Consider the following 23,874-nt stretch of genomic DNA (forward strand, 5'->3'; position numbering starts at 1 on the left):
CCAACGCCGTGACAAGCTGTCAGCCTACTGCTCTGCTGGCCTGCAAGGTAGCAATTGCCCAGCAGAGGAGGTCGTGGCGTGACGGGGCAGTGGTGTGACAACCCTGGACATCTAGCGTTAGTAGCAATAATACTAGCCTCGCTCGGCCACGCCCAAGTTCGGAGTCGGTGTCAATCCCTGGGCACTGTCAGATGGGCAGGCCACTTCTCGGCACGATCAGGCGTCGAGAGGCGTCTGGCGTCTCGGACATCTCCAGGCTCCAGAGTCTGGACCTTGGAGGACTTTGGGTCGTGCAGATCGTTTCCCTGGGGATTGTGTCCAACTTAGTTCCCACCGTCCTTTGCTGCTGAGGGCACCACATCCCATGAGATCGACTGCAAATTGCTATGATGACGAAACCGACTTGGTTGTTCCTCTCCGGAAGGAGGAGGATTGTATGTCGCTATCTCTGAGGGCGCCTTACCTGGAGACCGTTTCAGCTGGGCCCTTGAGAAAGACGGCATATTGGCTGGTGATTATACCGGGGTATTCCTCTAGGCTCTGGAAGTAAGTAGCGAAACTGCCTGTGACTGCCATCATAACCCCGACGATGACGATGGGCAAGGCTCTCGCACCAAGTCGCTATCTGTTAGACGCTTCGTTCGGCAAGGCTGATCTGTGCACCGAAGTTGGATCGAGATTCACGATAAACTTCTTCTGGGGAGTCTCACGGGCGGCCAGGCTGCGATCCATGTCCAGGTAAGCTCTCGATCATTTAAGCCCTTTCAGGCGTTAGGTTGCTCCCCATTCGCCCTGGCGCCCTGTCAGCACGCCTGAATGGTCCTTGGAACCTGGTTAGCCCCTTTGTTCTTCCGTCCTGCTAGCTGTTTCTCAGATTCTTCGTCAAGCAGGCTCCTCCTCAGCCCGCTTCGGCTGGGGGGCTTTGTCACAGTGCTCCTCGCTCTCCCTTCATGAAGGTTTGACACCAGGTGAGGACAGAGATTTCCAAGGGGACAATATCGGCTCATAGCATCTCTGACGTCTCCGGTCTAGGCCTTGGGCCTCGTTCCTTTTCTGCTCGTTGACAAGAACGCCCCCGAATCTAACCAGGACTGCCACTGCACACATGCCATGGGCCATGGCCAGTCACTAGGATCGATCCAACCCGCTTTTTTATGTACCAGACGGGCCTCCGTATTGACTGATCGACGGAAATCAGATCCGTGGCCGTCTCAGTCGCCAGGGCGGGTGGTGGTGAGCGTAATTTGGCGCACTGTCAGGCCACATGTGGCGCAACGGGTCGAGACATTTTCAGACTATTTTCCCTTGCAGGCCAAATGGGCGTCCTGATTTCTCTCACCAGCAGGCCCATGCCATTGCGGGGAGGGCCAGCAAGTTGTCCCAGTCACGCAGTGGCTAAGACCACCGCATCGCAAGGCTTATTATGCGAGGCAAGAATGCCGGCCGCCTTTGAATCGTCCTTGCCTTTATTGTTCATCGGGTTCCTGAATACCTGAATACCTGCTCAAAAGCAGACAAAGATCCATCGATTGATTCTTTTCCATCCAGCGACTATCCACAATGTCGCGCGCTCTCGGTTTCAGCGGGAGCCCGTCTCCCACCTCCTTGGCCGAAGCGTGCAAGTTAGCATGGCATACCTTTTACGGCATGCAGAAGGCGTCCGAAGACTTTGAGAACCTCCGGTTCGAAGTCTGGACCATTGCCATCAGCCTCGACTCTTTACACAGCGTCGGGAGCACTTCCCTGCTCATAGATCGACAACCCGACCACAAACGTTGGGCCTTGACCTTCTCCAAGATCTTGACCTCGCTGAACGGTGCCTTACGACCATTGTACAACCTGGTCAAGTTGTACCTCTCCACCTCGACCAGGGATCGCACCGCTGTGAAGCAATGGCTTACCAACACAGACATGAACTACGAAGGCCTCACCGTGCAGGATTTTCGACGGAAACTGTCCATGCTGGTGGAGAGCCTCAATGTATTTCTTTCCAGTCTGACGCATGCCGAGCTCGCTCGAGCCAGAGCCGCCAGCGAAACCGAAGAATACAGAGTGCTCTCGGAAGTCACAAGGAACGTCCTTCAGAAGTGGGACCAAGACCGGTCGATCGCGGGGGCCCACGACGCCGACCGAGCGGTCAAATCGATCGAGACTGTCGCCTTCGTCAGCAACAACTTGCAGCAGGAAAGCAGCACGTCTTCGCTGCGTGGGGATTCGGCGAGGCCCAGGCCGCAGGATGAATACCCCACGCTCTGGCCTACACACCAGAGACCTGAGCATCACGGCGGCCTGGTGGGTCACTCTGCCGAGACGTTGAACCTGGACGGCATCGAAACCGGGTTCCGCAAGCACATGAACGCCATGCGTCGCATTCGGGAACAGCTTCGCCTCCAGAAGGAGAACAAACACCATCTCTCGGACCAAAAGTCGACACATTTCCCCGAAGTGCACGGTGAGACCCCCATTACTCCCATCACGCCTTCGCATCGCGCCGCCGCAATGCCCGAGCCCAACCCGTCGTCCGATTTGGTTTCGGACCACGGATACACGTCGAGCAGTGGGATAAGCTCGGCGCAGACCTCCGAGACCGGCAGTGTGATTTCTGGCGGCGGCCAGGAGGACAGACCCGAAGGCCTCTTGCCGCCATCGAGGACGGCGAACCATACGCGGTCGTCGTCGGGGGATCTTGGGAGGAAGCGGGTGCGGACGCAGGACATCCACCTCGGCAAGGACAGCGACGACTGGCAGCGGCACCGCAAGCCTCGCAAAACGGCGTTGGAGGAAATGCTCACTGCCGCCTTGTTCTTCGACAGTTGAGAGCCGCATGACGCCGTGAGCCGGAAGGGAAGGACGGTATAGAGGACAGGGCTGCAAAGTAAGTGGGACGGACAGATCCGTGGTGCCGGGGCGGATCAAGGGGCCAACACGCAAGTTACGATGGTGGGGGGGGTTACTTTTCACGTCATCGCATTGTCCACGGCGTTCTCTTTGGTTTCGGGGGGGGGGGGGGGGGTTCCAACATTTGAACGGCGTGCGGTTGGATTGGATTGGACTGGGCCTTGGACTTTGGATCCCGAGAATGGTTGAGTAATGCGCTGATCAAAAACACACGGGACCCGGTAGCAGCAGGACTGGAATTTGTAGTTTGCTCGACGCAGGGGGGTTTTTTTTCTTCTCCAGGACAGACACGAAGGATACGAATCAGAGAGATACACCAAATTTGGCGGTTTCCTAGGGCGGGGGGATTAAAAAGTGTAATATTCATCATCTACTTGTAGCCCTTTCTTATCCATATTGTCCTTGCAAACAGGGTTGTTTCGAGATGGTCGAGATGGGAAGTATAGTGTGGTAAAGTGAGGTAAAAGTGCCTGTTGCTGTCGTTGGTATGTTCAGTTCTCGCTACCCCCGCCTGTCCTGCAGGAGACAAGGGTACTGCCTTGTCTTGTCTCGTCTGGTTAACAACAAGGGCAAGAGAAAAAGGTTACAAGTACGGAGAACGTACATACAGACGCATGTAGATAGAATGGATGGATGGATGAATTGATGGATTGATAGGGATATATCCGTACGCACGAGGCTGGAAACGTCCATGCCATTCATTCACTCCGCGGAAGAGTTATATCCTGTCCCATTCAACAAACGTAGTCGAGAAAGAGCTGCGGGTCTTCAAGCGAAGATGGACGCTATGTTATGAATATGTGTATGAATGGATATGTGTAAATTTATTTCATTACATCTGTCTGGTCCGTGCCCTTGCGTGGCCGTCGAGATTATGCCCGCTCGGGTTGGATCTCGGACCTCGATATCTCGATCTTCTCTATCTCGAATCTTGGGATCTTGCGGTCTTCTGTCTCGTGTCTTGCGTGTATTATATCGTGTATTGCCGAATCTCTCAAGCTTCGTTGGAGACTTCTTCCCCAGAAACAGACCCTTCAGCGCCTCATGTCCGTAAAAGTCGCAGTACAGTACAGTACATGCCAGCAACAAATGGGCCCATGGGTCCATGGGACGCCCTTTCCCTTTCCCGAACTCCGCCCCCAAAAATGAATTAATATCCCCCGAATCGAATCACCCGATCCGTGCGATCTGTGGTTTCGCTCGCTTGTAACGCATCAGGTGAAAAGAGTAATAGTGTCGGAGCTTGTGAAACACCCAATCTGGTTTGATATGATGTGACGGCGGGCGACTAGACCAGCTCCATTCAGATCTCATCTCATCTCATCTGATCCGAGCCGATCTGATCCTCGTCGGTTCTGCTTGCCGGTCCTTCCTCAGGCGTGTCCGCCTTTCTTGGAATCTTGCCATTGCTCCCACATCTGCTCGAAGCCATCGAACCAGGTGGCCCCGTAGTTGTGGGGTTGATGTGCGGATTGGTATTGCTCGAACTGCACTCTCTGGGTATTGAGGTTCTCAAACCACGAGTCGCCATAGTTGTGGGGTTGGTGTGCCGCTTCGTACTGCATCCTCTGGCCGTTGAGGTTCTCAAACCACGAATCACCATAGTTGTGGGGTTGGTGTGCCGCTTCGTACTGCATCCTCTGGCCATTGAGATTCTCGAACCACGAGTCGCCGTAGTTGTGCATTGACGAGGTTGCCCTGGCCGCGGCGGCTTCTTTCAGAGCATGTTGCTTGACGTATTCGCTCCCCAGGTTGTTCATGTTGGTGAACCAGCTGTCGCCGTATCCGTGCATGGTCTGCATGTCTGATGAAGATTTGCTGGTACTGGAGCTGGGTGATGATGCCATAAATAGATGTGTGGTTGGGTATGAGCTGTTCGGCAGTTGAGCCTCGCTAGGTCAAAAGTCTGTCTGTTAGATGGTAATTGCTTGTTCTGGATTGTTGTTGTCTGTTGGTATGGTGAAAAAGCAAAAAGGCCAGAAGGGGGGGAAAGAGGTGGTGGCCATCTTATACTCCTGGCAGAAAGTGATTCCACAAACCCTCAGAGTTACATGACTTGCCGTTTGTAAAGCCTCGTCCGGGGCAGAAACGGCGAAACCCGAGCGACAATGCATGACAAAGGAGACCCATCACCATGGCCCAGCAGCCTGTGTAGACGACACGTTGTAGATCCATTGAGGGTCAACACTGGAGCCATAGGGTGATGCGGCCGATCGCAATCGAACGTGGACGCGCGGTTTGCCAGTGTTTGCTTCAACGTACGATAACGAGTGCTTAGCGAAACCATGGGACATGGGACATGGGACGAGGGACGAGGGACTTTGGAGAGGAGCGGAGGAAGCGAGGAAGGTGACGGTCACACCACGAGGGGCGCCGTGGCCGGGTGGTGTGTGTGTGTGCGCAGGTGCGTACAGGTGTGTGTTGTGCTGGTCTGTGCTGGTCTGTGCCTGAGCCTGGGCGCAGCGCAGTTGCAGCGAGAAGTTCCGGTGCGGGCGAGAAAATGCCGGGTTGGTGAGGTGAGTTTGAGGCGCTTCCTTCACACTCCCATCTCCATCTTGGCTCATACTGACTGACACACCCAGCTCACACCACCAGTGCCTCCCACCGCACGCCTCAGCCTCCGACTACTGGTAATCTTCGTATCCTCGAAACCTCTGGTGTTCTCGCTCCCCCTCGCCCTCACCGCTCTTTACCGTCTCCAGATTACGCGCCAAGTCACAAACATTCTGCCCTGCTCTGTAACATACCTCGTCCTCTGCTGTGTACCTCGTAATTACTTCCCCTATTGAGCCTCTTCTTGGCTTCGTGTTCAAGCCTCCGAAGCTCCTCCACTGAAATCCCTCATACCGGGTCAACCGTAACAAAGTCACGAGCGTCGACAATTATGCCTGACCAGCTTCACTCCAGGCATCTTTCATGCCTTGGTCACCTTCAGATATTGTGTTGTCATCAGAAAAGTGACAGGATAGAGAGCGTCACCAATGGAATGATACAATGGTCAACATTCCGAACCACGGGCTTGAACACACATGCCCAACTGTGAAATGTAGGGGATCAGCATCCGATGCACTACTTTACATCCATTGAGGTCGACGGGGTCGGTGCAGGTGGTACAGGGTAACGAGGAGATGGGTGATGGAGATGTCGGTGCGACTGCATCATTCCTCTCTTCTCGTCCGCTTTGCTCTCTCATTCCCGTGCTTGCCCATACTGCTATCTACTCATCTGGGTAGTGGACCATCTGTGGCTACGTCCATATGAGTCTTGGATGGGAAACGTCAAAAATCTATTAAGCTAGTTAGACTTCTAGCAGTACGAGGAATCACGCGCCGCCTTCAAAACCTGGGTATATCCCCCTCCAATAACCAAAATGTACGCAACGAAGCAGGCAACACGACCAAGCCAAAGCCGACGGAAACAAAAAGGTAAACGGTCTCGAGGAGGCATGCGTATGTACACTGAAAGACTGGGTCCTGTTGTGCGAAGCAGAGCGCACGGGAACCAACCAAGAGACATTCGAAATAGAGCGTGTATGAGAGAGTATTTTTTTTTAACTTTGTCGATGTCCTTGTGGTGTTCACAAGGCAGTCATTACGGTAATGCTAATTGCGCGTGATGGTCCCCTGCTGTTGCTTTGCGTATCTGTGGCCACAAGCCAGAGCCACGTGGGAAAGGGAGATGGTTAGTTTGTCGTAACAAAAGTCGCCAGCGAACGTTTCCTCTTTTCTTTTCCGTACCCCCAAAAAGAGCCCTGGTTCCTCTTGGTATTAATGATGTTTGTCCCAACCCCCGAATGCGGCTGTTCCACGTGGTACCTGTACCACTGCAGCGGAGAATTTCATGGTGTTCCGATTTCATCCAGCACCCGACGTCTGTGCCTTCCAACTCGCCCAGGCGAAACAGAGCGCCCGTTTATGCAGGCGGGTTGGCCATCGGCGGAAGACCGTACGAGTATGCGGTGTAGATACCGATGGGGCACTCGTCCTGGTCCTGGAAGAACCAGAAGTTGGTATCGTTTGTCGAGGTCATACCAGCAACGCAAGTTCCCGCGCCCACGAAGCAAGGGCCAACGTCAATGGTGTAGGCATTTCCAGGCTCCATGTGGATCGGGGGGAACGGCGGGAAAGGTCCTGGAGCAGGCTGGTTGTTGTACGTCGTCTCGGGTCCCGGGCAGCTGCCGGGGTTGTACCCGGTGAAGAAGAACGAGCCACCACCTTCGTAGTCGAAGTTGGAGGTCTTGAGTTGCGATTTGAGCGGGAAGATGAATTCGAGCGTGCAATTGGCGTCGGCACGAGAGGCGGGGACATCGAAGCTGAAGATGGAAGAGATATCGTTGGGCGTAAAGACGCCGTTGAATTGGGGCCCGAAAGCCTTGTCGGGCTGAGACTTTGAGATCTGCGTGATGTAGTGGGGGAATTCGAACTGGCCGGCGGTCAGCTCGGCGGGACAGCCTTCACGCGGCTTGAGGGCTCGTTTGCGCAGGACTTCGCCTGGGTAAGCGGCGGCTAAGCCGGCCAGCAAGACCAGAGCAGCACTGGATCTCATCTTGAGGATCGTGATTCTGTTTCCTTGCGGGGTTGATGATAAGACGTCTACGAGGGAGACGTAAAAAAGGCTCGAAAATAGAGGTTGACTGGTGAGAGCGAGAGGGGGATCAAGCGAGTGACTGTAGCGAGCGATGATATGTATGTCAAACGAGAGGGAGTATTCAAGGATAACAAACCAACAGAAAAGCAAACAGAGAGGTCTGAGAGGGCGTCAAGGCATATAATAGTATGGGAGATTACCTTTGGCACCACTGGGTATCCAATAGGCCAACAGATTTGCTCCTAGCCGACAGGCACTGGGGATATGGGCACAACAAACAAGGTACGGAGTACTGTCACCAAACCCCCCAGAGACATGGGGTGGACAGACACGAGGCTGAGTGGGCTCCTGCTTCGAGCAGTGACACCACAGACAAACTTTGGCATCGAAGTATATTATTGAGCAATTTTTGAGCCACACCCACAGCGGCTTTGGTGAGACACGGGACAGGGAGCCTAGCCTGTTTGTCGGCTGTTCAGAAACCACGATGTGACCTACCACGAAACGGTGTGGGTGTCAGTCGACAGTGAGTTTCCGGCGTGAGTGGCTGAGTCTGCGACAGCCTGGAGGTTGTTTGGATACCCGGCAGCTGCCAAAGGCGGATGTGGATGCAAGGCACCGTTCTAGCCTCTCCATGTGAATCTCATGACTGCGTCTCATTCGTAGAGGTGGATATCTGATCTTCGCGCGGTTAATTTGGGCAAGCGAGAGTGTTTCCCACTACCGGACCAAGCACCAACTGCCCTGTGCTTGTTCTCTTGCTCTGGATCTGGACGATATAGTGAATGACACTTCTCTTGAACCCATCATTGTATAGCCCTTTCATCCCGCTGATGTAGTGTTGTTCTCCCATGCGGACTTGAGGAATGATGTGCAGCGAGGAGCTGTCTGTTGTCGATGCGCAAATTGCAGGTCCATGGGGGTAAACGGCGACAGGGCCAAGCTTCCTCCATCTGCTTGAGATTCAGGTTTCTATTCTGGTTAGCGAGAGCCAAAGCTCCACAGAGCAAAACGATCTGAATGGGCGTCGATTGGGCTGGACTAGATCACGCCACCGATGAGGTCTTGGATTGGGTATTCAGAGGCTGTGTGAATCTCGGGAACCACGGCAAAAGAGAATTCGGTCTTGTGCTGAATGAATCAACTAGTCGTAGTGTTGCGGACGGGGAAAATCAATAGACTGAGAAAGACTCAGCTCTGAAGATGAGGGAAGAGAGGAGGTGGTGGCACAACAAAGGAAAAGATCGTCACAACATCACAGCCACCACAGCGGAAGTCCGAGGTCGAGAACATCTCTGTTCAAGATGGCAAGGGCAAGCCGAGCTGAACAACAAGAGTCACAGGTCGGCGCACGATGGGTGCTGTATCTGCTGGAGCCAAAGAGTGCTCAATCAACGACGGAGGTTGCCGTTATCTAAGACATCAGACTGATTTTGTCGATGGGTGATAGGAAACCACTGTGTCCAAAGGTAAACAGGATATCTTTTACAAATGCATTGTGACCTCTGAGCCCATTCTCAACCATCCAGACCATGCCACTAGTTTGGGATTCAGACTCGAGTGTCGACTCTGTATATTGTTTTCGTGGCCAATCTACCGTCTCTCATTATTCCAGCGCCCGCTCCTGTCTCTCATTAAAGCATATGGATCAATCTCCATCCCAATGTATCGTTCTAACCAGGGTACTCATCAACAATCTTCTTTGACCCCATGGTCCCATCATGCCCATGTGGTTGCCTTGCCAAAACTTCCCCGGACTCCGCGCTTCAAGAACCAAATCTCCCAATTCGTTTTGCATTATCCAGACACCAATACTGGGGCAGGCTGCTTCCTGCCTTCAGCAAGCGATATTAAATCCACATCACATTGCAGACCCCATCGGTCCGCAAACCCCTCGCAGACCTCCTGGCACGTTCGCGCCGCCTGCCGCTCCCGACATCTCCGATCCCAGTCCCCTGCCTGGATCAATAGGATGCTGTTCCCCACCAGCTCTTCCTCCAGCGACATGTCCTCCACCATGTCACGGACCGACTTGAGCTTTCTCGTTGCGGCACTGGCAGCGAGACGGGACTCTTGGAGCAGGTCGGTCAAGGAGCGGAGAGTATGCGTGAGTTCATCGGTTTGCGATGCCAGGATTTGGAGGGAGAGCAGTGGGTTTTGTGGGCGGAGGAAAGGGAGCGTCGAGGACAAGCTCGTAACATCGTCAAGGAGTAAGTCAATCATCTCCTCGGGTAGCTGCCATAGAGTTCCTCCATACATCAGGGAGTGCGACTGGGAGAACAAATCTCGAGTCTTGTGTGTCCGGTGAGACGCCATCGACGTATATGCCGTGATCAGTCGTGTGACGCCGTACTCAATGTTTGCCTGCGGCCCGAGATCCTTCAAGCCATGAATGACTCGTCGGACAGTGCCACCACCTTCGCTGACAGCGTCCTCGGGGTTGACGCACATGCGTGTGAGGTTCTCGATGTCGCGGATTCGTTTGCGTAGTATCGGTGGAAAAGCGTCCTCTTCCTGGTCCGCCTCTGAATCAGGCCCATAGTCTGAGCCGTCGTAGGCAGATTCTTGTCTCTGGTGTCCTGACTTTTTGTTCTCCTGAGGTTGCGAATTCCGTTGAGGCTGCGGAACGCGCAATGTGGGAGACTGCCCGTGCGGGCTCTGGACGACCATCCCGAACCCAAAATCGTGCATGTCGTTCACCTCGTAGGGGCTTCGTAGGTCGCGCATCATCGAAGAGTCTTGGTCGACCTCGCCTTCTCGTAAACCCTCGAGGAAGTTGGAGTGACCTTCGGCGTCCTCTTCGTCGTCCCAGGCCTGCTCCAGCTCGTCGGCCAAGTTCCCCAACCCGTTACTGTCACCGTATTGTTCTATACTCCTGTTGCTATTGATACTTGTCCGACTCGGTCTGCGCTGCTGGGAGAACGAGGGAGGTCTGGACGACTTGGAGGACATGGGGCGAGGTGTCACCGGAGACCGAGGCTGGTAAGAGGTCTGCGATGTCCGCGATGATCTCCTCGAGTACGCCGTGCCATTGGTGGTCCCGCTGGTGTAGGGACTTGGGGAGGTTGCGTCTTGGGACTGTATTTCGACATTGGAAAGTCGCAGCGACCTGCGCTTTCGCGAGGGCGTTGTCGGGGAGGTTGGTGGAGATAGGGCGGTCATCCTGCGGCTCCGTGCGCAGGGGGTTTGAAAAGGTGGGATATGGGTGGCTGATGGTGGTTTATGCTCGTCTAAGCAGAGGAAGCTCTATCATGAAGGTGGAAGCATGGCTCGGGATGCTCTGTATGTCCGTAAAAAGGGCTTGATGTTCGAACAGCTCAGTTCTTGAGCAAGCAAGTTGGAAGCCGACCATTATTATTTTGGCCCGCGAACCGGCGGGCTTGTTGGAGAGTGACTCGCGGGACGGCGCGTTTCGTCGGAGTCACAGATTCCTCCCCACAATCACCAGCAAAGTCCTGGATAAATTAATTGATTCTTGCCCTCGTCAGGTTCAACTCGGCCGGAAAACAATCCTCGTGGTGACAGAGAAATGAGTTGCCATGCCGACCATCCGCAGAGTCCAGCCGTCGGACTTGTTCCATCTCAATCTGTGCAACCTCGATCCGTACACGGAAAACTATGACCTGAACTTCTATCTGACATATCTTATGAGATGGCCTTCGCTGTTCCAATGCATCGAAGAGCACGGCCAGATTGTCGGTTATATCATTGGCAAGGTCGAGACATCGCCTGCTCACTTGCAGTAAGTAATCTGCTTCTCACCTGAACGCGACAAAAAGCCCTAAGAGACATTTCTTGCAGAGGAACACCGCATTACTTACCGTGGCATGGCCACATCACGGCCCTGTCGATAGCACCACAGTATCGGCGGCTGGGATATGGGAAACTTCTGAGCGAGTCCCTCGAGAAGGCTTGCAATCAACAGGACGCCTGGTTCGTGGATCTCTTTGTTCGGGCGAGCAACAAGAACGCCATCAAAATGTATCACAGCATGGGCTACTCGACCTACCGCACGGTGGTTAAGTACTACTCGGATGATCCAACTGGAGTATCGAAGGAGGGAGAGGACGCGCTGGACATGAGGAAACCTCTGGATCGGGACAAGGACCGAATTCATGTCAGGGAAAATGGGGAAAGCTTCATGGTCGATCCGGAGGATGTCTTTTGAACGGCTGGTATGATGAAGAACGAATGAGACAACACGAGTTGAATGTTGGATTTCCAGCCATATGTCGAAGAGACCACTCTCCCTCTTCCCGCGTTCGATGCGCCTCGTACTGCCGCACCCATAATTCACCTGCACCTCCTACGGTCAGTATCACTCTCCCTCGCCAAGCTACCTACATACACACTTCAGGTCTCCACTGACAAAATTCACAGTGATATATTTTATGTCCTCGCAAATCTGGTCAACATATAACCCAATCTGCGAGGAGTGCAATTAGCGATATAAAAGAGACCTTCATAACTGCTACCACTTCGAGTCGAGGGATATGTGTCCGTAAAGGTTCACATTCTATCGGGTTTGGCGGGCGGGGCCTTCCCCCCTCCGTTGATGGATGATATGGGCTTCGCTGCTTGCCAAAGGGTAGCAGAAGGTCTCTCAGCCTATATCGTCCATCAACAATTCACACATATGGTACGATATGCGTATTGTGGCTTCCTCGCTTACCCTAATGGGTAAGCTGGAAATATCAGAAAATAATTTCTGAATAAACACAATACCATACATGACTACCATAGAAAAACAACCGGTTCCCCTGAGGCTGCTGTAAGATTGCTCGAGAACGCTCCCCACCGGGGGGAGGACAGGAGCCGCAGCACCCACAGGCGGAACTGGTTGTAGGGGGGAAGGTAAGATAGACGCCATAACCTGGGAATTCAAATCTTTTTGTCGTTTGACCGGACTGAGCCCTTTTCTTTTTGCAAAGTCACTAAAGAGGAGAATCAAAATCATATTTTTATCCTAATTTCCAAGGGAGGATAGAATCTCCGTAAACTTAGTGCCGGAGGAAGGAAGTACAAGCTGAAGGAGGCCTCCCTCTTATCAGTATACTTCTGACTACCCTTCGACCATCTTCCCTAAACCTACCACTTCCTTCTTTCCCGGGTTTCTCTCAATATCATTCGGCCCAAAACTCATCGGCAACAGCTCGCCAATAGTCATTCGGAAGACCTCCCCGTCCAGCCCGTCCTTCCCATACATATATATCGGTAGGTCCCGAGAAGTGGCAAACTCGTTGATAAACTGGCGACACATCCCGCAGGGGGAAGCTGGCGGGAAAATATCCGTAGCCACGCCAATGGCTCGGATGACGGGCATCTCTGGTCGAGGCATGGAGGCCACGAGCGGGGCGATGGCGCACCGCTCCGCGCAGATGCCCACAGGGGTCGAGGCGACTTCGACATTGGCGCCGGTGTGGAATGTCCCATCTGAGAGGAGGACGGAGGCGCCGACGCGGAAGTTAGAGTAAGGACCTGGGGGAGATTGGTGATATGGTCAATGGATGATGCTCTGAACAAACGTTTCGCGAGCTTTTGGTGGCCGGAGAGATAGCGGCGGGGGTATTCTCTTGCCCGGCTTAGAGCAAACTCCTTTTCTTCCTTTCTTTTGAGCGAGCTGAATCGTTTGCGATGCCTGTTGCGGTAATGCCGCGCTGCCGCCATCCACTTTGGGGTTGTGGTTCACTCACAGTATGCTTTAGCCTTTGCCTCAATTGCCAGGGTGGCCAGCTTGGTCAATTCAGCGTCCGATAAGGGCGCTAGAGCTCTATTCGCCATAATGATGATACCTGGGACTTTGAAATCGTGCAGTTGGCTTCGCCTCAAAGGACAACACAGGGGCAAGAACGTATTAGCTAAGTATTTTACAGATTTTGTTGAAGGATGAAAAATGGTGCAAGGTTTGGAGTGGTAGCCTTGCCAAGAGTTTTAGGATCCCACAGCCTTGCGTACCAAGAGTCCAGACGGAGGTGCATCGCTTTATCAGCTCCTACGAGACGTCTCCATTTGGACTACGCGGGTCCATTACGAGCAGTAACGCTGCAACCTGCGTAGTCTCGCGGCTTAGAGCCTTCCTTGGTCGCGGTCATGGGCATCCCTTTTTCTTCTTCGTCGGCTCAATCAGCGGCAGCAACTTTGGTGTCGGCATGAAAATGATGTCGCTCATGCAATCCCGGATGTACACGAAGCTATTCCAGGGATTCTCCCATGTGTCAATGACATATGGAGGGAGGTCCAAAGAGGTCCACCCAACCACCCCCCGTAATCGGGCCTGTAATGCGAGTGTTGTTTTGCCGAATCTGTTGGGGTCTGACCCGTCCATTCTATATTTAGTTGCGAGTAGATCAAGAAGCATCTGTTTCTCCTCTTTCGTGGGCTTATAGACCATGCCGCCAGCTTTCGAAGCCTTTTGTGGCGCGTCATTCGGAGCGTCGACACCTGGAGCCACCACCACCGTCACGAGATTGTACTCGGGCGAGAGAGGGGTGATTGCCTTCTGAACCCGATAGTCTTGGTCTGGCGTCGTAGCGCCGCTCGAATCGGCGCCGAAAACATCCCCGCCTGTGTCTACTATGAGAACAGTCTGTATCCGACGAGTAGCCTGACCTAGCACGGCATGAAATTGATCTGTAAGATCGGCTTTGTCGTCGTCGGAGATCTGGGATCCAGATTCGCCCTGGTCCAGCACCATAAATATCTGGGAATGATATGGGAGGGGAATCGTTTCAAGATCGCGACCCTCGGCGGTGGTATCGTTTTTCACCCGAAAAGTTCCAGCAACAGGTCGCCCGTGCGCTTCCACTGCTCCACCGTGATTGTACACTTCACGCTTGATTCCCAACTTGGAGCCGTTTTTGCCTTGGGATCCTGTTGCCCAGGTTCGAGTCGAGATCAAGAGGTCCATTTGTTTCTTATGTCGTAGCAATAAGTGACCCAGCAAACTTGCACTGATGATGTCCGACCCTCCACCACCGCCAATACCCGCATACTCGTCGCTGGGCGACTGCTCACCAGGTAGGAGATCAGCAAGAGAATGCAGTTGTGATAGATGGTCAAAGGACATGGGCAGGACAGGCTTCCACGTGGCGCGTAAGGGCGCCAGGTTGTCAAAAGTTGATTCGAGCATTATTTGGTCTTCAACAATCTCCTCGCGTAGACCAATTTGGTCGGCAAGGGTCCGGAGATCCACGCACGGATTTCGGTTGAAGCCTTCGTAAAGATCATCACCTTTCCGGGCCGCCGCCATCGCTCGACACAAAGCAACGTGACATTCATCATAAATCCGCGCCAGAGTGAACAGAGCTAGTTTCAATGACAACAGACGGAGGGCTTTCATCAGTTGGTCTTCGCCAAGCAGTCGGCATAGCGGTCGAGTAGAAATCGGATGGACGGTGTTGATATGCTGTCGTCGCAGGACTGTGCGCACATTGCGAGATCCGGTGGTGTAGACTCGTTCTACGTCGCCCACCAGCTGCTGGAGACGAGTTGCGAGGTTGGATATCAGGGTATGGTCGACATCGTCGGCTACTTGCACCATGGCCGTTCATCGGACCAATCTAATCGAGAGGATGCAAAACCGGTGAGATAGAAGAGGATTCGGATGCAGGTGGCTTCCACAGCGTCGTGGAAAGCGCTTTAGTATGCGATGGGAAGAGACACAGTTGAATTCCAAAATTGCGACAATGTACGGAGTAAAGATGATGGAAACCGGCCGTGTGCTCAGCCACCAAACGGGAGGGATGACTACTGCACGCGTTTGACGGGGGCAAGGGGCCCATGACGCCCATCACTTTCCTTTGGTGTGAAGGCGCGGTGGGCGTGAAAGGGGGAGGCCAGGCTCAAGAAACACCGGCTCGTGACTGGCTGCGTGGCTTGGACGCGCCGAAGTTCCCTGCAGGTCTTTTGGTCAACTCCCCCAAAGGTCGAGTAGCCGCCTGTCTGACCCCTCGGAGTTTTTCAAAGTCCCCTGCCACCACCGCCCTTCGACAAATTGTCCATCGTACAAGAGGAGGTCGAGGTGCCCGATCGACGGGTTGGTATTTGCTTTTTCTCTCGGAGAGTTGAACGAATCTGTCTGGAGGGGTTCAGAGGTCTGTAGTAATAATGAGGACTAGGACCAAGAGACACAAACACCTGGGATCACAGCAAACAGCGGCCTTGCACACAATGGACTCGCCTGCAGAGGGTGAGAAATGATGCCTTGTCAGACACTGCCACATGTCGCTGCTTTTAGCTCGGTTAGGTCATGTGCGCAGCCCATTGCAGCAGCATGTCGCTAGTGCAATTACGGCTAAGTTAGTCTTGGCAGACTTGAGAGGGAACTTTGGTCAGCCGCATCTCGAACCTCACTTCTTCCATGTCCAACCCCTCCTCGACATACAACCTTGCTCCTGTGCCTTGTGCGACTTGCCTGTTGAGTTGAGCGTTCTCGCGGGCCCTTTGGTCTTCGACGTTTTCCTCTACGGGATATAGCCTTGTATGAAACTAAGCCTGCCGAGCCTCCTCTGGTCCCTTCTTTTCTGATTTAGTGCTCGATTTCGCCTTCTCGACTTTTTGCCTCCCCATCAACTCTATGACTCCGCAATCGTGTGCGACTAACAATGACTGAATCGATGGCATCTCCCAGCAAAGACCAGAGGCGCGCTCCGTCTCAAGCTGAGTGGGAGAAGTTCCGACCTGTCTTCACTCAGTTGTACATTGAAGAAAACCGTCCCCTACCTGAGGTGATGGGGATCATGAGAGAGAAGCATGGATTATGGGCCAGGTGAGCTCCAGCTCTAGACAATGCCACTCCTTGGTGCTAATTGTAGTTCCACAGTGAGAAGATGTATAAGAACAAAATTAAGCATTGGGGTTTGCGGAAATACCTCAAGGAGGGCGAGGCTAAGCAGATCATGGAAGGCGAGGTACCGACAGCCAGCAGAGACTTAGATTTGGATGCTCTGAAGAAAAAGGCCGAACGTGCTTTAAAGCGGAAGCGAAATCGCAAGTCATCGTCATCCAACGCACAAGCTTCTCCGCCAGCTTCGCCGCCCGCATCTCCGACAGCATCTCCGCTAGCTTCAGAGCCGTCGCCTTCAGCCTCGTCTCCTCCTCCACCTTCTCCAGTTTGTGAAGCGGTGGTACAATGGTCAAAGCCAGCAGAACCGCTCCCGACCATCGTCGTTCCGCCGCCCGAAAGATTTCGGGTTGTTAATGTCGCCGAGCAATTTCTCTTCAACCTGCGCGGATGGACCCACGACGCATTCGTTCATGGTGATTGGGATACTCTGTCTTCTACCCAGCATCACCGCGGGCGCCAGGCATCACGTCTTCTCTCTTCGAGTCTAACCGCGGGAATTAACCTCTTCGACAATGGAAAGCCGACGCTTGCTTGGGCACAATGGGGAAAGGCCTTTGCAGGTTTCCAGAATCCCGAATTGTTCAAATCTTGGTATTACGAAATACCAATGGCCTTACTTTTCGAAGTCGGTCGAGTGGCCGTCAGTGGCCACCATCAGCTCGCTGCGGTGCTCCTCAAGAATGTCAAACGGTGGGCGCATACATTTCTGGATCCAAAGGATTCACGCCACGCCCTCTTCAGCGTCTTTGGTGAACTTGAAGTTGATCAACTACAAGACCTATACAAACGTGCCGCCCGCTCTATGTACGATGGTCTTGAAACGCGAATTGATAAGCGCAATAAGCTCTTATACGAGGTTCGACTTAACCGAGCTCTGGACCTTCTGTGGTACGATCCAGAAACGGACTTGACCGAATGGCTTCCACAGATCTCAGAAGTTGACGCCGTCTCCCCAGGATTGTCCGTGTACTTCCTGCTTCTACAAGCTTACAGACTTGTCGCCCAGGACCAGTACGATGAAGCTGACGACATTTGTTCGCAAGTGCAGCGTAGGCTTACAATCTTGAAAGAAACTCCAGGAAGCATAGACCTTTGGCGAGTAGGACTTGCTTATCGCCGACTTGGGCGACAACAACATGCCAAAGGCCGCATTGCCGACGCACGTCGGAGTTTCAACACGGCGCTAAAATATGTGCAGAATAACAACGACCTGTCAAAATCCGTTCTGATCGAGATCTGCCAGCGTCAGCAAAGCATGGCAAACATGATGCAAGACGCTGAGGATGTCTTCTTCTGGACCAAAATGCTTGAGTCCTTGGAGCAGGACACCAAAGCAACACAAGTAATCGAGGAACTCGACCCATCCAAGGATGAAGACGAGAGCGAGAGTGAAGACGAAGGCGAAAAGCTTCGAGGAAAAAAGAGGCGAATATCACCTAATCCCGGCCGGAGTTCCACGCCCGCTCGACGGGGCACCTGGTAACCTTGAAGTTGGAAGACCAGCGAAATCAAAGCACCCTCTTCGACTTGAGACTTTACGAGACCATGAATTTATGAAGTGACGATTTCTACCCTGTTCCCCAGTTGAGCGAATTTGAAGGAGTTTAGGATTGAAAAGAATGCAAGCATGATTGGGGGATCTGCAAGTGACCGGTTTCTCTCTGAAATTTGTGAGGCATTTGTCCCGCTCGTGAGGACGAGAGAGCCTTAGGCACCCGTGACCGGAAGTGATTGTTCGTTCCATTTACACAGCAGGGAAAGAGCAGGCGATATTATCAACATCAGTGTTTCAAAGCGCGAGTTGCGTATCTGATGTACTTATACATATTCGGTACATGTGATTTGAGTGAGAGGACTCCAGCTTTTTTGAATTGGGAAGGAGCTTTTTATATAGCCTTGTAGTCAGTCACCTTGCTTAGTTCTCTCATCAACCGGTATTGCTCTCCTCCAGCTTCTATCCTCTGACAGGTCTCGTTGTGCATCTGCTTCACAATCTCGCCATCTTCCTGGCGGCCTGATCATTTCGTCCATTTTGGTGAGGGAAGAGTCTCTCTGCCGTATGCGACTCACTAGTCGTTCCTGATTTCGAGTGGTGATTTTCTGTGATACAATCTCCGACAACGCTGTTGAGCTTTGAGAGGCGATATGCGGACAGGAGAAAGCCACCCTCCCAGACCCTCGGTTGAGGCGTTGTCATTATGTTGTACAGAAGTTCGACTGCCTGCCCAAGTACCGCTATTCGAGGACACGAAGCCAGGGGGCTGTGGGCATCTTCAGTATGATCCACGAATTCCTCGAACCGGGCCAATGATTTTCATCACGTCTCTTCGGTCGTCGTTGTCTCGGGCTTCTTCTTCCTGCTGGCCAGGATCTCATCGACGACGCCCAACTCCAAGGCCTCCTCGGCGCTCAGGAAGTAGTCGCGCTCCATCATCCTCTCGATCTCGTCGACCGTCATCTTCTTCTTGCCCGTCAGGTGGCGCTCGTAGATCCGGTTCAGCTGCGTGCGGATGCGGAGGATCTCTTTGGCGTGGATGGCGATGTCGGCCGCGGTGCCGTAGTGGCCGCCGCTGGGCTGGTGCAGCATGATGCTCGAGTGCGGCAGGCAGTAGCGCTTGCCCGCCGCGCCGCCCGCGAGGAGCAGGCTGCCCATGGAGGCGGCCTGGCCAAGCACGAGCGTCGACACCTCGGGCACGATGTAGTTCATGCAGTCGTAGATCGAGAGGCCCGCCGTCACGCTCCCGCCCGGCGAGTTGATGTACATGGAGATGGGCCGGTCAGACTCGGCCTCGAGGTACAGGAGGGACGCGGTGACCGTGGCGGCCATGCGGTCGTCGACTTCGCCGTACACGGCGACGATGCGCTCCTTGAGGAGCCGCGAGAAGAGGTCCGTCGTGTGCGTCAGGCCCGCGATTGTCTCGGTGCTGGTAGATGCCAAAGCAACGACACCCACGTCAGCTCATTTCCTCTTCCAGACCATTGAATAGAAAAAGAAAAAAGGCACCTCGAGTGCTGTAAAGGTAGCCGAGAACACTTACACGAAAGGCACCGGGAGCCAGGACGTCGGAGGGGCAGATCTTGAGTATTGTCGTCTCTGCGCAGGCAGGTTTTGCAGCGTGGCGCCACTCCATGCTGCCCGCACTGGTAATCGTGCGGGCAGCTGTGGTACTGCGCGGAGGAGGTGGCGCATCCTTGCTCAATATGTGGACAGCGCAGGAAATAAGGCTCGCTGTCGAGGGAAGGGGAATTGAAAGCTTGCGCCCTCAACGGCGATATTTTGAGAGGGTGCACCTCGCAAGGCTGAGCACGGCGGAGCAACTAGACAAAAAGGGACGCGAGGCTGAGGTAGGCGAGGGATGCACTTCATAACATTCCGCACGTGTGCTATGGGTAGCAGTATAGGAGCATATATCCAATTCTGATTGAGTCTTATTAGGTTCTACACAATGTACTTTTCTTCACCCGTTGTACTGCTGTTGGTCCATTACTTGGTAAGGAGCAAATTATGCCGGAAAGGTAAGGCTGGTACCGAATATTGAGTGTAATCTTGCTGTTGGGGTCTTATTTATCTTGCTGTGGAATTCGGGGTCACGCTGTAAATGCACAGTAGTCCATTTTGCGCCTGTGATCTAGATCCGTAAGACCCGGGATCCGAGTGCATGACTCCAACGCAAGGTCACCCAAATAATATCGCTCGACCAGTCCGCTTACAAGCCTTTCGGCGTGAAATGATGTCGCCGGCTCGGTGTTGCTTTGCCTCGTTTCGCTGAAGCAGTGGAGCGCGCCAAAATGATGGGGAATGCCCATTCGGATGTCGCTTTCGCAAAGTCCTATACATTCACGGAGCTCGACCAAACCGATATTCGCCTCGGCCAAACTAGATACTAGTCCGCATTTTGTTGTTGCAGAGCGTTGCGAACAGGAGCAACGAGAGATGATCTCGCAGTGTCTCGTTCGGCAGCCTGCACTGGAATATGGCCCGATACTGATTGCTCTCTTCTCATCTATGAATGGAGCAGCGCGGCTCGCACGGCGTAAAGTTGATATTTTGCCCTTGCGGCGCCCATGCATTCATCCGGCCCTTGCTCTTGCGGCGGCGAGTCTCAAGAACGCAGCAACGCTTGCCCGAGCTTGAGCATTTTCAATCGCGGCAGGCGAAGCACCGGGCACTGGTCTTCTGAGTAAGTCTTTGACCCCCTTCTTCAAATCCAGTAATATCACGTCTTCATCTGTTGTGGTTTCGCTTCGTTTCTGATGTGTTGCAGCGTCTTCCCTCGATCCTTCGGGCAAAAGGCTTTGCAGTTCGATCCCTTCCTCAGGCATGTCCACTTGCGCTTGAGCACGTGACCTTAACTGCCCGGCTTCTTCGGACTCCAGGTCCTGTGGCTGTGACTCTTCGTACGCGAGAGGATCTCCTGAAGCAATTTGCCTCTCATGACCAGCCACGAGCATAACCAATTGCAGCGAAAAGAGTATCAGGTCCAATATCAGTACAGATGTCCTCGATCTTGGAAGTTCCCCGACGAAGTCAACGATGATGCCACCATAGAGTCGCTTGGTCCCCGACCTGTTCTGTAGAAGATGTGTCAGGACACAGATGAGATTGACCACGATGACGGGTGTGATAGCCGCCGGACGATGCTGAACGTGGACCACTTGGTTCAACGCGCGTAGTACGAGGAGGAAGGTAAGATTGTCGCAGATATAGAGGATGCCTAGATGGAGGAAAACCAGAGCGTCCAGCAAGCGGAGGAGAGAATCGAGATGGTGTTTCTTTTGCTCTGGAATCTCGAGCCTGCGGTCCAGGGTGAGCGAAGGGACAAAGGCACCGTCATTATCGGCCGTGTTATTCATTCCCAAACCTGCGGAAGAGAATGATGGAGACGCAAAAGTATCATTGTTGCGTTCCTATGAGGGCCCTCTGTGACGAAGAAGCTCGCATGTCGCACGGACGGGATGTTGATGCTGGCCTGTTGCTGTTCGACTGCGCGGTTTCCCAGCTGCTACAGCGACTTGGTCGACGCTAGTTCCGTATTTGGACGTAAGTGCTGCTGCCCTATAGATTATCCGAACTTGTTCCACCTCGGATGAATTTTGGCTGTGATTCACGCCCAATATGGATCCATCGGCTGGCTACTTTAACATTGTTGCTATCCTCGCAAGTTGGCAATTGATGCTGGGACTCATGTCGGTCGTTCAGATGTTACTGCAGAGAGCTGGAGCGAAAGAGACTGCACCCGTCAAATCTGCCCGCGTCCTTTGCCTTTTAAGCCCTCGCCAGATTCCGGTACGTTCTTCGTCTACATACAGGAATGGAATTTGCTGCGACTCCCTCGTTGCTAGGCTCCTTGGTCCCGACTTCAAAATTTAGTTCTACTAGCATTCCAAACACGCTGGACAGGTTGCCAAATACCGCGTCACCTTGAGATCTTCTAGCTTGCAGAAACCATAAAGCACTTTTGCCTTCTCTTCTCAATGCTAGTTGCCATCAACTGGAATCAGTACGTCACGCATACGGAGGCCCATCCATTTGGACGCCCACCCATGTGTTTTCAAGGGGGCAAGAATACTAGTGGCGCTTCCATGAGAGGGGCACACTCAGTTGCTGCTAGACGCCAAGGGCCAGAATTGAGGAAACTCTTTAGGGTCTCGAATAGCCGATTTCCGCTGCTAGGACTTCTGTCGGAGATAAAAAGCATTCGTCATCACAAATGCGTGTTCGAAAGGGGGCTATGGCTGTAACCGTGATGGAGGTCAAGTAGCAACGCAGCGGAATGTCCAACGCCAGAAGAGAAGTGGAGAGCTCGCTTGACGTTCCCCTGATTTTCCTTTCTCTGTCGACATGCTGATGACTCCAGCGCGGGAGTCAGTGACCATGCTTAGATCAGAATCCTCTGTTTGGTCTGTTCTCTGGCCTGGTTGCTTTTCGTGCCTCGACAATGAAGCCACTAACTCGGCCCCCAATACTTACTTGGGTAATTTAATGTCACTCTAGCTACAACCGTCGTGCTCGCATTGCCAGTCATGATTGAACAGTACTAGCTCTGCCATCGATGTAGTCGCTTAATATAGCTAACTCTTCGAGGACGTTGGTAGGGCGTAGTCGTAATACGCCTTGGCAGTACTCTAGTGTACGTGGGATCCCTACACTAGGAGGGCGACGCCGAAGGTGTCAGAGGACTCGGAACAAGCAGAACACAGTGGGCCTGGTGTACATAAGGCAATGTCCAGAAGAATTGAGCTCGTTGTGATCCCTCTCACGGTCTGCGGAAAAATGGCTCTTCTCTGTTCGCCGCTTCCAAACATCAGCCATTACCTTGACCAGAGTTGATGCGCTTCGCGAATGGTGTTGATGGCCTGTTCACCGCTTCTCGATGTTAGGCTCAAGAGTCAGGAACCGATATAGCTGGCTGGCCACCGCTGCGCTCTTAGTTTCTATCATTTTGTTTTTGTTCAACAAGCATTCGAGTTTTTTGAGCCTGTGGATCAGGTTAGCCGGCAGCGACAGGGCGTGGATTTATAAAGGTCCTGAGGCTGGAGACAAAGCTGTCATTCTTGCAAAGATCAAGGCTGAAGATGTTAGTTGGGTGCTCAGCGAGCTGTCAGAGTACGATATCCTTGACCTCCCTTCTAAAGTTTCTTCCCCGGCTAACACTGTCTTCCTTCCAGTTGGCAACAGGCCATCTATTACATGGACGATCCCACTGATGGAACCTTGCATCCGCCCAAAAACAAAGGCCGCGAGGCTATGGCGTATCTTACCTTCCTGATCGATCATTATGACAACCTTCCTTCCTCCATGGTCTTTGTGCACCCGCACCTCGAAGGTTGGCCGTCGGCCTGGCATACGGACGATGACGGGTACAACAACCTCAAATCCATCCGGTCCTTGAGGCTCGATTATCTCCAAGAACATGGATATGTGAACATGCGGTGTCTTCATAACCCAGGCTGCCCTGCTGAAATCCAGGTCCTACGAGATGAGGAGGATCGCGCCGCAGAGCATGCGATGCGCGACGCCTGGCCTTACATGTTCGGAGGCAACCAGTCAAGTATTCCGGAGACAATTGCTCAGCCATGCTGCTCACAGTTCGCCGTTTCCAAGACTCAAGTGTTAAAGCGCAACAAAGAGGAGTACAGACACTATCGGCAGTGGTTGCTTGATACTCCGGTCGATGATGCGACGAGTGGACGAGTATTTGAGTATCTGTGGCATGTGATTTTCGGCCGAGATGCCGTGTATTGTCCATCCTTGCAAGAATGCCGGTGCGAGCAGTTTGGACATTGTTGAGTTCTATATGTTGACGTTGGAAGATGACAGGTCCTGATTTTGAGGGGGCAATGCCAAAGTCTCCATTTAGGCTCGCTACAAGCTGTGATTAAGGGAGACGACACTGAGTCGAACACTCAAGAAATAGCCCAAGAAATAGTCTGGATGGATTGAGAGATATAGAAGCGAATGAGCAATGCGTGGTCCAGCTATATACAGAACTACTGTTTTGCCGCGTAGATAGCCTCATATTGCCAAGCACTGGTGGATCCAG

General features: G+C 53.2%; 10 protein-coding genes across 10 annotated transcripts; 3 read left to right on the forward strand and 7 right to left on the reverse strand.

The window, feature by feature from the left end:
* Nucleotides 1-331: 331 nt before the first annotated feature.
* PV07_11340 (uncharacterized protein) lies at nucleotides 332-2,999 on the forward strand. Its single transcript, XM_016398768.1, has 3 exons — nucleotides 332-546; nucleotides 669-968; nucleotides 1,033-2,999. Exon 3 carries the CDS (start codon nucleotides 1,561-1,563, stop codon nucleotides 2,815-2,817), a length of 1,257 nt encoding a protein of 418 aa, XP_016243330.1. The 5' UTR covers nucleotides 332-546; nucleotides 669-968; nucleotides 1,033-1,560; the 3' UTR covers nucleotides 2,818-2,999.
* A 667-nt stretch (nucleotides 3,000-3,666) lies between these two features.
* On the reverse strand, nucleotides 3,667-4,005 carry PV07_11341 (uncharacterized protein; the record flags this gene model as incomplete). The annotated part of the gene is made up of 1 exon (XM_016398769.1): nucleotides 3,667-4,005. One exon carries the CDS (start codon nucleotides 4,003-4,005, stop codon nucleotides 3,667-3,669), a length of 339 nt encoding a protein of 112 aa, XP_016243331.1.
* Nucleotides 4,006-5,948: 1,943 nt separating this feature from the next.
* PV07_11342 (uncharacterized protein) lies at nucleotides 5,949-7,837 on the reverse strand. The gene has a single exon (XM_016398770.1). The coding sequence runs from the start codon at nucleotides 7,441-7,443 to the stop codon at nucleotides 6,811-6,813; it is 633 nt and encodes a 210-aa protein (XP_016243332.1). The 5' UTR covers nucleotides 7,444-7,837; the 3' UTR covers nucleotides 5,949-6,810.
* A 1,111-nt stretch (nucleotides 7,838-8,948) lies between these two features.
* On the reverse strand, nucleotides 8,949-10,823 carry PV07_11343 (uncharacterized protein). The gene has a single exon (XM_016398771.1). It carries the CDS (start codon nucleotides 10,645-10,647, stop codon nucleotides 9,283-9,285), a length of 1,365 nt encoding a protein of 454 aa, XP_016243333.1. The 5' UTR covers nucleotides 10,648-10,823; the 3' UTR covers nucleotides 8,949-9,282.
* Nucleotides 10,824-10,889: 66 nt separating this feature from the next.
* On the forward strand, nucleotides 10,890-12,478 carry PV07_11344 (uncharacterized protein). Its single transcript, XM_016398772.1, has 3 exons — nucleotides 10,890-11,227; nucleotides 11,287-11,796; nucleotides 11,866-12,478. Exons 1-2 carry the CDS (start codon nucleotides 11,025-11,027, stop codon nucleotides 11,651-11,653), a joined length of 570 nt encoding a protein of 189 aa, XP_016243334.1. The 5' UTR covers nucleotides 10,890-11,024; the 3' UTR covers nucleotides 11,654-11,796; nucleotides 11,866-12,478.
* Nucleotides 12,479-12,547: 69 nt separating this feature from the next.
* On the reverse strand, nucleotides 12,548-13,266 carry PV07_11345 (cytidine deaminase; the record flags this gene model as incomplete). The annotated part of the gene is made up of 2 exons (XM_016398773.1): nucleotides 12,548-12,963; nucleotides 13,179-13,266. 2 exons carry the CDS (start codon nucleotides 13,264-13,266, stop codon nucleotides 12,548-12,550), a joined length of 504 nt encoding a protein of 167 aa, XP_016243335.1.
* Nucleotides 13,267-13,573: 307 nt separating this feature from the next.
* PV07_11346 (uncharacterized protein) lies at nucleotides 13,574-15,025 on the reverse strand (the record flags this gene model as incomplete). Its single annotated transcript, XM_016398774.1, has 1 exon — nucleotides 13,574-15,025. The coding sequence occupies one exon, from the start codon at nucleotides 15,023-15,025 to the stop codon at nucleotides 13,574-13,576; it is 1,452 nt and encodes a 483-aa protein (XP_016243336.1).
* A 529-nt stretch (nucleotides 15,026-15,554) lies between these two features.
* PV07_11347 (uncharacterized protein) lies at nucleotides 15,555-18,276 on the forward strand. The gene is made up of 2 exons (XM_016398775.1): nucleotides 15,555-16,252; nucleotides 16,307-18,276. Exons 1-2 carry the CDS (start codon nucleotides 16,089-16,091, stop codon nucleotides 17,811-17,813), a joined length of 1,671 nt encoding a protein of 556 aa, XP_016243337.1. The 5' UTR covers nucleotides 15,555-16,088; the 3' UTR covers nucleotides 17,814-18,276.
* On the reverse strand, nucleotides 18,101-19,591 carry PV07_11348 (ATP-dependent Clp endopeptidase, proteolytic subunit ClpP). Its single transcript, XM_016398776.1, has 2 exons — nucleotides 19,369-19,591; nucleotides 18,101-19,254 (listed from the first exon to the last, which is right to left on the reverse strand). Exons 1-2 carry the CDS (start codon nucleotides 19,518-19,520, stop codon nucleotides 18,648-18,650), a joined length of 759 nt encoding a protein of 252 aa, XP_016243338.1. The 5' UTR covers nucleotides 19,521-19,591; the 3' UTR covers nucleotides 18,101-18,647.
* Nucleotides 19,592-19,731: 140 nt separating this feature from the next.
* Nucleotides 19,732-21,295, reverse strand: PV07_11349 (uncharacterized protein). Its single transcript, XM_016398777.1, has one exon. It carries the CDS (start codon nucleotides 21,182-21,184, stop codon nucleotides 20,402-20,404), a length of 783 nt encoding a protein of 260 aa, XP_016243339.1. The 5' UTR covers nucleotides 21,185-21,295; the 3' UTR covers nucleotides 19,732-20,401.
* Nucleotides 21,296-23,874: the final 2,579 nt, after the last annotated feature.

The sequence above is a fragment of the Cladophialophora immunda genome (assembly GCF_000835495.1).
Source record: "Cladophialophora immunda strain CBS 83496 unplaced genomic scaffold supercont1.7, whole genome shotgun sequence".
Lineage (NCBI taxonomy): Eukaryota > Fungi > Ascomycota > Eurotiomycetes > Chaetothyriales > Herpotrichiellaceae > Cladophialophora > Cladophialophora immunda.